Raw genomic sequence first — 14,695 nt, 5'->3', positions numbered from 1 at the left:
GTTTGTCAGGTTCTTAGACATCTAGTACCACAGAGGCACCTAAGAAGTTGTGATAGTTATGTGCAACTAGTCTTCTTTCAAGCCGAAAAGATGAGAAAAGAAAAAGTAAAGAAGTAGTTGTTAGAGTTCAAGGTCTCTTTGGGAAGGAAGAGAGAAGGAAAGAGAGAAGGGAGAACGGATTGGAGAAGGAAAGAAAGGGAGAAAACGTCGGTAACTTTGGTTGAAAAAAAATGGGGGATAGGGTTCGGGGGGAAGGGGGGGGGGGGGGCTGGGGGTGGTGAAGTCAGAAATTGTCGGCTCGGAGAAAAAGGAAGTATAAAAAAGAGAAGAGGTGGAATAAGAAAGGGGGGAAAAACATAAGTGTGTTTGTGATGTTTTCTGTGATTTTAGTTTGTTGAATTCAGGCTTAACGCCGACAACGACGTTGTTGCTGACGTGGTTAACGATCCCTGGAGAGGGAGGGGGGGGAGGGGAGAGAGACCTACCAAACACTACACTGACACCACAACCACAAGTTGAGATGTGCACCGAAGATGCCAGTTCTTATGTTAGGTGTCTGTGATTCGAACTCATATTCTGACCGCTAGCACACGTTTTTCTGTGGAAATTAGTTCTTTAAAACCTCAGTCTTTTTGAAGAAATTTCTAGGCAAAAAGGAGAGATGCAATTCCTGGAGAGGATGTGGACAAGAATACGTCACTAAAAAGATTTTTTTGTTTGTTTTTTGTCGGTTTTTTTTTCAAATAATCTCCCGCACCCTTGACACCGAAGCCGTTCTGGTCACTACAGTTACCTTGTGGATCAATAAAACTTACCCATTTCCTTCATTATCATCGTAACGATATGATCGTGTTCGTGCTCGTGTTCGTTTTTATCACTAAATGTACAGGAGAAGGAGCTCACCGAGCGAGTGTACGTCGCCTAGTTAACATATGCCTGTACAAATGGAACGTTCTTCGTGCTGTCCAAAGGTACCTCCGTGCATGAAACGTGCCTTGACGGTCCTTTGTACTCATCACAGGCTTACCTGAGTGTATTTCGATTTGTTGTTGTTGTTGCTGTCATTATCGCTTTCGTCTTTCTTTATCTGTTGTACAGTTATTCACACTATATGTTATCTATAAGTTGGCCATAAAGATTATGGTCGTCATTCTAGTGTTTATTAAATGATGCAAAATCACATGCTACAATGTTTACTGTTTTACATCAGGGCTTTATATAAAATTATTCTTCTTGTCTTGTCAGATTTATACGTTTATTTGTTGCGACATGCTGCAATTGAATACAGACTATTGAAACCAATAGTCTCCCCAAACGCTTGCAGCCGTGTATGAAATAACTGGTCGCAAGCAATGACATTTTTTACGACGAGAAAGGAGTTCCTCTCTTCCATCCCATCAAAGCCTGTCGTGACATTTGTCAAGCGATATTACCAACATCTGAGCAATCCCTTCTTTCGAACCAAACGACTGAGGGCGGGAGGGGGGGGAGGGGGGGGGGGTTGTTGTTTTTGTTTTTTCCAGACTCTTTTATGCATAATCCAAAAACTTGATTTATTGCAGTATTTCCACATCAAGATTCGTCATCATCAAAAGCTTTACTGGTTCAAGGGACCAGTAAATCAGTCCAGTTATGACAGACCCACGGGACAAATAAACCCCAATTCAAGCACATTTTACAGCTGAACATCTGATTCTCAGCCTCCGCGCATCGTTCACAACCTTCCATGCAGTGGCCGCTCTCACTGGCTCCTCCCGTCAAATGACTCACAGGACTCACCCGTGGTTCACGGGAGGTCAGTCCCAAAACGCAATAAACCCTAGTTATAAAAAAACACCCTTTGCCGAAAATAATGAGCATTGATTGGTTGATCCCACTCTGGGCCGTTGAGGCGTGTCGCTCCGAAGAGCGCTGACTCACTCTCTGTTTCACTGCGCGTGGCAGCGACTTGTCAAGGTTGCTGATGCGAGAGGTACTAGTGTCTGTGATTGAATGCATCAATCATGTGCATCAGATCCCTGTCATCTCCGAGAAGCTGGCTGGACGTTCCATGATGCGTGCCCCTCAGAGACAGATAGCACGGATCCTCGCCCTTCTGAAGGAATAGGAATACGAGTGTCAAGCTTTTGCCGCTGTATCGTTTTACGTCTGTCAAGTCATCTGTCAAAACAAATTGACTTTATAATGTGTACACACATCCTCGCAGAGCCATACACACATGGGCGCGCACAGCACATGCACACGCACGCGCGCTCAAACATACGTACACATACAAGTGCCGTACATACGTGCGTGCTTTCTCTCTGTGTGTGTGTGTGTGTGTGTGTGTGTGTGTGTGTGTGTGTGTGTGTGTGCACGCGCGAACGTGTGTGCGTGCACATGGGAATGAGTGTGTGAGCTTGCATGCGTGCGTAGTATGTGCGTGTGTGTAAGTGAGGGTGCATGGCCGCGCTGGTGTATGTGTGTATGTGTGTACTTTCTTCAACTTGGTGCCCATGAATGCTGGTCAAAAGTTATTTGAAAAAGCAGACGTATGAGTAAAAACTGAACGCAGCGTTACCGTTATAAGCGCTCTCCATCGTCAACCATATTCCTTTCCCTCCCCCAAATCGTGCCTCTTGCAAAGAAAGACAAAGCGTTAGCATCAATTCCAAAGAACGAATTGGTTATTTCTTTCTTTCTTTTGAGTCCTTGTTTTGATCAAAATGATGAATTGAAACTGCACATGCTCAGTTTTTTTTAAACTGGTCGTATACCTACTGGCTTTGACCAAATTGCATCTGATCAAACTGAGCATAATTCCTTTTGACGTTATCTTTATCAAGTTAGGTGATGACTACTGGGTGGCACGCGACCAAGTGCAATTACCAGCATCTGCGTGTTACTGCTCACTTTGACACCGGTCGACACAACCTCACTCTTCCACAGATTGCTGTTAGCTGGAAAAACCAGTCCAAAGACCATGATCGAAGCTTCGTCAGTGGAATCTTTCATTCTGTTCCTATCTCTGGACCGGGAACCAAATCTTTTTCAGGTTTCGCCATCCGCTCATAACGCCAAAACGAGTCCCTCTTCCCAACTCCCTTCCTTTCTCCAAACCCCGATACTACCATTCCGCTCACACTGAGCAGATTCCAGTACTTTTGTGGCCCGGTATATTTTTCTCCTTGTCACTGTAAATTTGCCTGTCATCACTCAGCTGAAGTTTGTATCACAGCGGTATTTCTCTGTTCTGTATCCCCCCACCCCCCCAACCCTTCCCCCTCCCCCTTGCATTCCAAGGAGAAGGCTGAAAACGGATATGATACGATCCAACATATCACTGCAGAAACTAAAACCGGGTATCTTTCACTCTCGGCCAACTCTCGCACAGACCTCCAACCTCTGGGAAGGTTGCTTCATCTGTTTGTTTGCAAGCAAGTCTGGATTGGATTTATGTTATTTTAACAGGATACTCGGTCTTTAAGATAAACATGCGATACCCGCTTAATCAAACACAAGATTTATGAAATGGAAGAAAAGGGACCATAACAAAGCAGGTCATCTTACAACAGGACATATTCTCTCGCAAATATGATTATGACACATCCTTATCGTGCCTGCAAGCGTTTACGATTTTGATAGACATCATCTTTCACCCTTCACTCTCTTGAACATAGAGGGGATGACTGGGATGGTCTTGTCGGATTCCTGCAATGGCAATGTTGAAGTTTACTACAACACACGCACGCACCCACATATACACACAGAGAACTTAGACTGAAGCAAAGTAATTGCATATAGACATTCTATTCACACACAAGAGTCCAAAAGACACAAAGAAAATGTATGTTATGCGTAGGGAATGTCTTACTATTTTCCTTCTCACACTGGATAACGCAGAAAATAAAGCACACGACAAGTAAATCCACATTATATACTTAATTGGTATCAAGGGCTTGTGCAATTAAAGAAGTTCTGGAAACTGTCAGTCCAACAGACTAAACACATTCTCGCACTTCAAATTTATTTGGATTATAAATAAATCTTCTTTCCTTCCTTTCTCGTTTCCACTCGCTGTCTCTCTGTCTCTCCTCTCTCTCCACCCCTCTTTTTCTATGTGTATATTTCTTTGTCTGCCAGTACTTAGTTCTTTTCTTTCTTTCTTTTTTCATTTGCTGTAGGGGTGCCGTGAAACCAGTCACCCTAAAGGCCACGAACCGAAGACAGCAGGGCCCCTCCTGCGGCGCAGATGGGGGAAATGCCGAGGTATCCTTGCATGCCGAACGCATCAATCACAGGAAACGTATTGTTTTTGTTTGTCAGGGATTCCGCCGTGTCACTGATCGTTGCTCACGTGCTGGTCGTACAATTCAACCGACATGCTCTGCCGTACATGCCTTCGATTGTTGTCATGTTCGGAGTAAATGCATCCTGAAGATTTATATATATATATATATATATATATATATATATATATTATAGAGAGGGGCATGTTCTGTGCATCACACGTAATCATATATTCTACGGATTATACGTTATTATTGTGCTTCCCGCTTCCATGCCTCGATCCACTTCCCCCGAGCTCGTGTGCGCTTCGCGTGTGCGTGCGAATGAACGGATGTTTGCATAGCGAAAGCATGTTTGAGCGCAGTCATGTGTACACGAGAACGCGCGCGCGCACTCCTGTGTGTGTGTGTGCGTGTGTGTGTGTGTGTGTGTGTGTGTGTGTGTGTGTGTGTGTCTGTGTCTGTGTGTCTGTGTGTGTCTGTGTGTGTCTGTGTCTGTGTCTGTGTGTGTCTCTGTGTGTTTGTGCAGTGTGTGTTTCTGTCTGGAAATCCCATGGAACATACTGAATAACAATCTGAAGAGAACGCGACACAAGCCTTCATTATTTTCTTTAACCTAACTCAGTAACTGATATAGAAAAAACTTTATGAATATTGATCGAGCATGGCCATAGAGATTCTTTTATTTCCTACCTTTCCTTTCCATTCTTTCGCACCCTCAACACAGCACACAGTGTTGTTGTTGTTGTTGGCGTTGTTTTTCAGTTATCACAAGAAAAACAGGCCCTTTCAGATGGTACGCACAACACACCGTCTGTTCTCTCTGTCCACCAGCACAAACATACACGGCAGGTTCTTCCTGTTGTTCTCCTTATTACCACGGTAACTTCCAGCTCTTCTGCTCCCAGTTTCTTGCACAACACATGGCCTTTCCGTTCTGAAAGCAAACAAGAAGATACACAGTCTCCCCGTTTACCGGAACAAAACGTTTGTTTGTTTTCCTTGCCTCCGACCTCGCGCAAAGCACATCTTCTGTATCGTTTCTCGAAGAGAGCACGGTGTCTTCCGTTTGACTTACACGATCTTACCTCTTTAACACACACACACACATGTATACAAACTGTCTTATTCCAGAATTTCTACACATCCTACAACATCCGAAAGCTTTTCAAATTGATGTACATGTTGGCCCCAGATCCCAGTTGTACAATGTCTCAACGTTGTGTATGACAACAAATCGTCTTCCGCCTGTCTGACACAACATAATCTTCCATTTTTTCCAATTCCGTTTTCAACTCGACAACACGACAGTCTTTCAATTATCAACATTAGCAGTCCTCTGACAATGCTGAATACCCCAACTATCCAATACACATCTCGCGCTGGCCAGCTACCCGAAACATCATAGCAGTCTTCGTACCTCCCAAAGGTCTTCTCGCGATTTTAAACACTACCTTAAAACATAATACACAGGGCTGGGCTGCGTAAGTGTCCTTACAAGCGATAAGTTTGCTGAACTCAAGATTGTTCCTATGTCCATAGAGATAACGTACACTTAAGAAAATTATAAACGCAAAGCAAACTTAGCGCTTATGTGATCGCACGTGCAACCCTTCCCTTTTCTCTAACAGCACACACCAGACAACACCCTTCCAACAGAATTCTTCCAGCTCTGGGACACAATACAGTCTTCAAGTTCTAAAAAGAATGATTTGGTATGATGGAATACTAGAAGAACACACCGTGCGTGGTTGTGGTGTTGAAAAGTAAGAACGTGAAAATTTTGTGCTGGACTACTGAAGATGCCTGTGTTTTGTTTACAAACTGGGATAGTGTTGTTTTTATCTTGCAAAACACAGCCCTCAAGGTCTCTGAGTCTGGTGTAGGATCGGCAGCTGTTATCAGGCATAATGTGCGCCTCTGCTGGCCTTTTTGCCGACCTACCCACCTTCCATTCTTACAGCTCAAAATTTCTGTTCACACACACACGCTGCACGGGAAAATGCAATTATTTCAAATAGATTAAATGATATAATTACAGGCGTGCTGCAGTTGGTTGTTAGCATAGATGTTCATGTGCCTAATCATATTTCTAAACTCTGTTTAAACAGTACTGACCGGAACCGATGTCATTAATGTTTTGGACTAGAAAGAGAATGACAGAAGAGGAAGCATCTCTGTCATTATGTTACTAACACAGAAGGTTAACATTTTACATTCGTTTAGTCTGCTGGGTTATTTAGTTGGCTGGTTTCGGTGTTATTAAAACACACAAATGTCTTATTCATACACATTCTGATATTCTATTTTGAACAGGTCTTTGTTCCGGATCCAGCAGTCAAAACCAACTCTCTCCATCCATCTCTCTCTCTCTCTCTCTAACATATGGGGCATTGGCCTTCATGAATAAACCATCTGAATCTGTCTGTCTCTCTGTGTTTCCATCCCTCCCTCCCAAGCCTTTACCTGGACAACTGATCAGTAACAGAGACCTCGGCTCCGTTGACAGCGTGACTCCTTTACCTTCACACGGGCCTCATCGTTACGTCGCTAACCTGTGAGAGAGAGAGGGGCACCGCGCGGCAGGCAACGGAGGCCACCTGCGGAATGTATCGATTTCAGGAGACAATCCATTCCCATGTCAAGTGATCCGGCCGGGGGCCTACCTGGCCACGACTCCGATCCCTCGCCTTTGCCTGATGAAGTGCCATTAGGCGCCGGATTAAGGGGGGAACCTGATCGATGAGGTGCCGTTTCCAGGTGGCAGACCAGGTCACCTCACCTAACCTAACCTCGTGGGGGAGGGACGAAGGGAGAGAAGGATACGTATACAGTGGTGGTGATGGTGGTGCCGGTGGCGGAGGAGGAGCAGAGAGGGACCGTTGTCTCTGAACTGATAAGCGAAGGTAGAGAGGAGGTGGTGGGGAAGTGAGGGGAAGGGAGGTTATTTGCTGAGCCCAGAGCAGAGGGGGGAAAGGGGGTGGAAAGGCTTTGTTTGCAGAGCTTGGAACTGGCTCACACAGCGCTGAGGACATCAAAGCTGGTTGATTGTTGTGTCTTTGTATACCTACACCCCCCTTAAATTTTTGTTTTCAATTTGGGACCAGCTCGAACGTATATCAAAAGACAGCAGATTAACTGTACTTAACGCCTTGCAGCGTGATCACATAGGCCAGTCAACTGCCTTATCACTCATTAGATATCCATGGAAAATAAACTCGACATAATGCACCTTCCTTAATCGATGATAATACTCTTTTCTACGTAGATAATACGTCGATGATGTTCAATCTTAGTTCTGATTCTAAACAATAGAGCATCCTGGTGGCACGGGTCCAACTGAAGAAAAAGAACGATAAAAAGAAAGAAAAAAGAAAGAAAACTGAAACCCGAAAAAAGGAAAAAGAAAAAAACAGCGAAAGAAAGAATCAATGAGAGAAAGAGGGAGGGAAAAGAAAAGATGCGGAAAGAAAGGGAGAAATAAAACTCAACCACAGGTGCTCGCTATCCAAATCAATGTCACCACGGGTTGGTTGCCTCATTTCGTTAAAACTTACCGCTGTCACTGCTTCGTGTAGAGGGCCATTCAGTGCCTTGAACTACCTTGCCAGGTTTAGTGTGGCTTGGCTGGGCAAAGGACAAGAATCTCCGCCAGAGGCATTTCACGACTTTACCCCGAATGTCATCAACGTCTACTGTTACATTTCGTGCTCTTTTCGTGTTGTTATTCCTCCCATTTTCTTCCACCACCCCTCTCTCTCTCTCCCCCACCCCTCTCTCTCCCCCTCTCTCTCTCACTCACTCTCGCTCTCACCACATACCCCACGTCTGTCTTTCAGCTTTCTCTGTTTACTTTTCTTTCTTTCCTCCATACACTATTTATCTTTCTCTCGTTACCATCTCACAGAAAATGTTTTGCATTCCACAGAAGTTCACAAACTGTACACGATGCGAATGCGAACTGCAGCGCTACACATTACCATTGTTTTAAGAGTACTTGGTTATTCATATCATGTATTTATTGTTTGTGTAAATATGCGCGTGTTTTGTTGTTTGTTTTGTGTGCGTGTATTTGTAAGTGTGCTTGTGTCTGTGTTTGTGTGCCTGTTTGTGTGTTTGCGTGCGCGTGCGTGTACGTGTGTGTGAGTGATCGAGTGTACGTACGTGTGTGAACGTAGTACCTGCACACACATGCACCACTGCGCTGCACGTGCACAAAACGCATGCATGCCCGCCGCACATTCCGCCCCAGGATGTTTCGAAGACACAAACCCACGACTGATCCAGACAGCAGACAAGAGGAGAAAGGAGCAAGGGGGAAAGACGTTCAGCCGTTTTTAACGGCCATCAGCCCAGCCAGGGGCCCGTGTCCCAGGGGTATACCGTTGCACTCGTGGGCTTATCTGGGCAACATGTCCGGAACATTTCAACACAGGAAGACATTTTGCCCGTGCGCTCAGGGACTGAGCGATTGTGCAGGTCTGGGGAAGAAGGAGGAGGAAAAGTGTACAGTGAATAATCCTACAGGAGCTGTTCTATCTTCGCGATCTGGTTTGTGTGTGGGGGGTGGGGATGTGGGGGTGGTGGTGCGTGTGTGCGTGCGCGCGCGCGCGCGCGCGTGTGTGTATGTATGTGTGTGTGTGTGTGTGTGTGGTGCGAGTGTGTTTGCGTGTGTGGTTGTTTGGCAGTTTCTGCTCCTGCATCTGAGTTTTTTTTCTCTTCTCCCAATATGTGTATGTGAAAAGCACGCTTACTTCAGACAGACGGACACACACACACACACACACACACACACACACACACACACACACACACACACAAGACAAACAAAGCCACACAAACACAAATAAACAGACTGACGATCAAAGAAATATAATGTGTTCAGCTAAAAATGGAACATATTGCACGATGGATTTCACAGACGGTAATGTCATGGGATTTTCTTTTCTTTTATTTATTTATTCATTTTCTAAACCAATACTGATGTGACGATTTCGGGTTCACCACTAGAACGGACACACACGCACACGCACGCACGCACACACACACACACACACACGCACGCACACACACACACACACACACACACACACACACACGCACTTTTGCATATTCTCATAACATTAATGGTTTGGGTAGAAAGAAGTAGCAACGGCATTATTGTCACGTCTCTGCAGTTTCTCTCTCTCTGTGTGTCTCTGTGTGTGTGTGTGTGTGTGTGTGTGTGTGTGTGTGTGTGTCCTTATTTTGATTTCAACAAATGTATTGTGTTTAAACGTCTGGTATTATTTCATTTATTTACTCATTGTCTTTTCTTTTTGTGATCATGTGTGTGCATGTACACCTCCAATATTTACAAGCCGAAGGTCTAACATTAAATTCTTTGAGTCCTTGAGTCTCTCTCTCTCTCTCTCTCTCTCTCTCTTGTTGTCCTTTCACTTTATGCGCACGTTTTCAGTGTCAATGGCTCGGGCAGAACTGGGAAGCAAGGCCAGCATTGTCGACCCAGTGTACGCTCGAAGGCCGTGTGTCCTACTTGTATGCTGGGAGACTGTCTACAACTGAAAGCACGTAAAAGTAGGGAACTCTACAAGTCGTTTCTTTTAAAATTCATGGAACGACTCCCCAATAACAGCCATCGGCATTGTGAAAGTAAGACGTTCGAGCCGAGCTCAAGGAAGAAAAGAACGTCGTAAAAAAGACTGTCCGGTTCTGTCCTCAAGGGTTTTTTCTTCTATGTCTTTTTTTCTTTTTTTCCCCAGCGCAACACGACAAAGGACCGTGGAAGGAACAGTTGAGACCAGTCCCTAGCCCTTGTGTGTGTGTGTGTGTGTGTGTGTGTGTGTGGCGGGGTTGGGGAGGGGGGGGGGCGGGGTGTACGCGGGCGCGCGTGTACCTGTGCTTGTGCAAGTTTGAATGCGTGTATAATTTATGTGCATGTGTGACAGAGATAAACTGTGAAAGAAAGACAGACAGACACAGTTACCAAAAAAGGCATTGTCATTAAATACAGTTTTGTACACAGACGTACAGGTACCTATTCATAAAACGGCTGACTGTGAAAACAAAACATGTACATACTTTCGGATTGTTTATTGTTGTTTTTATTTGGACGACGGTATATTTACACGACAGAAACCGAGAGAAAAAAAAGAACGACAATGATGATAAGAAACTGCAGGGTGGGCAGGAAAAACCGGGAGGAAAACTGTCGAGGCAGAGAAAGAAGGAAGAAGATGGGGAGGAGGAGAAGAGATACGGAGTAGAAACAATCTAGAGTGTTTAGAAAAAAGAAACACCACGCTGATTGTTCACCTTGCTGTCTCTAGTCTAATACTTTCTCCCTGATAAAACTATTCTTACACAGATTCATCTTATCCACAAGCACAAGTGTGTTCAAAACAAACACTTTCACACAACGCATAGGCAAGATGTTCCTTTATCTCCGGCTGTCATATGCCCCCTCCCCCTCAAACGTGACAGGGAGTTCGTTTTCACGACACGAGAGTTTTCAATTTCTGGACCAGTTCCTACATGATAGTGACGAACATTTTTTCTTTCTAAGTTCGTTTTCCAATAACTCATAGACATGTGCACACCCACGCACATAGTACACACTTACTCAAAAAGGCACATGTAGAGAGAAAGACAGACAGACAGAGACAGAGACACAGATTTCTTACTGTCACTTAAAGTGCAAAGGCGTTAGATTGAAAAGAAAAGAGAGAGACAGAGAGAGAGAGAGACATAGAGAGACACAGACAAAGAGACAAGAACGACTGATAGATAAAAAGACATGGGCATCAAACAGGAAAACTGAGAAACACACACACACACAAAAGAAAGGGGAAAAAAAGAGAGAGAAAAAAATCACTTTTCTGTAATAGTCTACGGAAATTGATCTATTATCTACAAAGCCGTTCTTTTTACAGATCAAAGATCAGTCTCCGTTTGCAACAACCCTGCCATTCTTTTTCTCCCCCCCCCCCTCCTCCCAGTCTTCAATGCATACGAATTATATAATAAAGTCCTCATAATCCCAGATATGACAGCGTTCAAGGACCACCCCGGCGAACCTAAAAGCGGCCATGTTCTTTTCACAAAGCTCTTTCATCTTTTGTTCGTCGTGTGACTGTGGGTAGGCAGGCCACTTGCTCACCCGACCGGCTACGGGTAGGCTACATTATCAGTCTGGGATTTACATTTGCAATGCATGCAAGGCAAAGGGATTAGACAGTGCCCACTGATCTCGAGACGTTCAAAAACTACTGGTGAGGGTTGAAAAGAACACTCCCTGCGGAGGAGCCGGTTCAAGAGTCACCTCGTTGAATACAGTGAGCAACAGCAACAGCAACAGCAAAAAAGATTTATTTAAAAAAACAAAACAAAAAAAAAACCAACAACAAAAAACAGGAACACGCTTAACGTGAATGAACATGGGGTTTCCTTCATCCACATGTCAGGTGCCTTTAGAAAACAGGTAACGAGGCCAGCACGACTGATCAACAGAGAGAGAGAGAGGGGGGGGAGGGAGGGGGGGAGGTAGACAGAGAGAGCGAGAGAGAGACAGAAAACGAGAGGGAGGGAGGGAGACAGAGACAGAGAGGGAGGGAGACAGATAGAGACAGAGGGAGGGAGGGAGACAGAGGGAGGGAGAAAGAGAGACAGAGACAAAGAGGGAGGGAGGAAGACAGACAGAGAGAGAGAGACAAAGAGGGAGACAGAGAGGTAGGGAGGGAGGGAGACAGAGAGAGAGACAGAGAGGGAGGGAGACAGAGAGACAGACAGAGAGGGAGGGAGGGGGGAGAGAGAGAGAGAGAGACAGAGAGAGAGTGAGTGTGTTTGTGTGCGTTTGTGTATCTGTGTGTGTGCTGCGCGCGCGTTTGTGCGTGTCAGCGCGCACGTGTTTATGTATAATTTGTAATTGTTCCTAGCCGACAACATACGATTTTGAAAACACGTTTAAATCGCTTCAGTAAAAGTTAGAAAAAAGAGATAACAACAAAGAAAATTAGGCACAAGTATCAGTATCAGTATCAGTAGCTCAAGGAGGCGTCACTGCGTTCGGACAAATCCATATACGCTACACCGCATCTGCCAAGCAGATGCCTGACCAGCAGCGTAACCCAACGCGCTTAGGCACAAGTATCGTCGTATTCTTGCACGTAAACCGAAGACTTGCCTCTGGTTACACCGTCAGTTTTACGCCAGAAGATTTTCCCCCCAAAGTAACCTGAATACAAACAAAATTACACATAGAACACAAAAATGTATGTCATAACGCACATACCAAATATCTTCTTCTCTCTTTTTTTAATGCCAGCGGGAAACACATACATGGCGCAAAAAAAAAGAAGAGAATGTAACATATCAAGAAGAGTACACGTCTGTGTGTTGAGTTCAAGCTGTAATTTGATATGTATAATTTTTTTTTCTAAATGCATATTCATCTAACGTCAAGGATTCAACGGGCCAGACTTCCAAGTGCTGTAGTTTCAGCGTGAGTGCCACCTGAGGCTGTGGGTTTGAACCCGTCAGAAGTGCAATCATGTTCAGAGAGAGATAAAATTACTGCCCCCCGGCCAGCTGCTACTGGGTGCGTGACGTGCACTGGGGCAACGCAGACAAGCGTTATCCACTTCACGTTGCACGTTTCCTGGCCTGTTCTTCCGGTTGACATAAGCTGATAGTTGGGTCAACTGCAAAACGAGAACTGAATGATCAATGGTTTCTCAAAGGCAATGTGAAGTCACTTACTGCATAGTCTTTTGTGAAGGATGATGGCTCTCAACACTCAGCTTATATAACAGATTGACACAAGCTAACAGTTGGGTCAACAGCAAAGTGAGAGCTGGATGATCAATGGTTCTCCATTACAATGGGAAGTCATTTACAGCTTAGTCTTTTGTGAATGGCTGTGACTCTCAAGCTTTTAGAGGCAAGATTGCACTGGCTCTTAGTGATGCAGCCTATGGGGCTTATTGGCCTTTGGGAACGATCTCAACGCCGACTTGGCCGAGAGAGTGGGGATGTAACTTGGGCAAGACACTCTCCACTTTAATCAAATTCTAGCCCAGATAGTTGGGACATCAGCTGCCTCCTCTGCTGTTCTAATGGTCATAGTCGGACACGACTATCATACGTGGCTCTCAAACTGTGAGGCAAGATTGCACTTAGATTGCAATGGCTCTCAGATTGCACTGGCTCTTAGCCTTGGGGCCAGTTGGCCATTGGGGGCCATTCCATCTCAGTCTGTCCTAAAGCCCTCTTGGTCGTGAGTGTGGAGATATAACTAGGACACGACTCCTTCCACTATAATCAAATTCTAGCCCAGACAGTTGGGACAGCAGTTGCCTCCTCTGCTGATCTGATGGTCATAGTCGGACACGTCTATCATGCTACAGTGTCTATGTTTAAGGCCTGGTTGGCTCCAGGACTCCAACCTGGAACGCCAGATGGACCCTACATGGAGGTCAAGTGGAAGAGGAGAAAATGTTAGCGACTCTGCGATTCTCTCGCTTCCTAGACGGACGCGTTACACTCCACTTTGTGTGTTAGACTGGTTTCCTCCGCCATCATTCCTGTTACCCCGTCAGCCAGAATTATATCACCTGTGTTGGGAGTCAACGTCAAACCCGGACTGTAACGAACTAACTGACCCCAGTTCGGTTTGACTGGCGGGGAGGTGGGTGGTGGTGGTGGTGCAATGAGGAGACGATTGGGTTGGTGAGGCGGGTTATGATTAAACTGTATCAAGAAAGAATCAAGTATAAGAAAGAGAGAGAGAGAGAGAGATACCTACCTACCTACCTACCTACCTACCTACGTACCGAAGTAACCAATGTATCAAGAGTAAGTTACAGACTTAACATCTATTAACTCTATCCCTCCCTCTCTCTCCCTCTCTTACTTTCTCTCTCTCCCCCCTCTTATCTCCCCTACCCCCCTCCCTCACCCACTCCCATCTCCCCACCTCCCTTTCTTTATTAAAAAAAAATCATATCAGTTTCGACGCTCAAATCTTCAGCCAACCCCCTCTAACTCTCCACAAAGACTCCTCCCTTAGAGTGAATTAAAATAAATGGCACAAAAAACGTGGAAGAGGGTTTGGGGGTGGAGGAGGGGGGGGGAGCATCCCCTGCCGGCTTTTGAACACAAGGGCCGTTGTGAGGACCCTGTAGGTGGCACTCCAAATCCCCACCCCCACCCCACAGTCCCCTAACAGTGAATCCAGCGCACCTTCCCCTCAGCAGGGTCTATCTTGTTAGCCGTGAATTACTGTCAAGCTTTCAAACCACTCCGCCCGTATTCGCGCAGAGCTGTCTCAACTTTTTTTCTTTTCTGTTTTTTTCCAAAGCGCACCTGGATAGGTCGGGACCTTGTTAGCCCCGTTCGCCCGAGTCGTCACACCCCCATACCCCCCTCAA

The 14,695-nt window shown here is 45.4% G+C and overlaps 1 protein-coding gene across 4 annotated transcripts in view; it reads right to left on the bottom strand.

The window, feature by feature from the left end:
- The window catches only part of LOC143292657 (netrin receptor UNC5C-like), a 137,763-nt gene that overhangs the window by 98,323 nt on the left and 24,745 nt on the right, over positions 1 to 14,695 (bottom strand). The window contains exon 1 of one of the 4 annotated variants that reach the window (XM_076603152.1): positions 4,962 to 5,151. The exons of the other annotated variants lie outside the window; for them this stretch is intronic. Coding sequence (XP_076459267.1) covers positions 4,962 to 4,974 — 13 coding nt within the window. The 5' untranslated portion in view covers positions 4,975 to 5,151. Of the gene's footprint in view, positions 1 to 4,961; positions 5,152 to 14,695 lie in introns of those variants that run through there. 4 annotated transcript variants of the gene reach the window in all.

This window comes from Babylonia areolata, chromosome 18 (genome assembly GCF_041734735.1).
Source record: "Babylonia areolata isolate BAREFJ2019XMU chromosome 18, ASM4173473v1, whole genome shotgun sequence".
NCBI lineage: Eukaryota > Metazoa > Mollusca > Gastropoda > Neogastropoda > Buccinidae > Babylonia > Babylonia areolata.
This window is presented reverse-complemented; position numbering and strand designations above follow the sequence as displayed.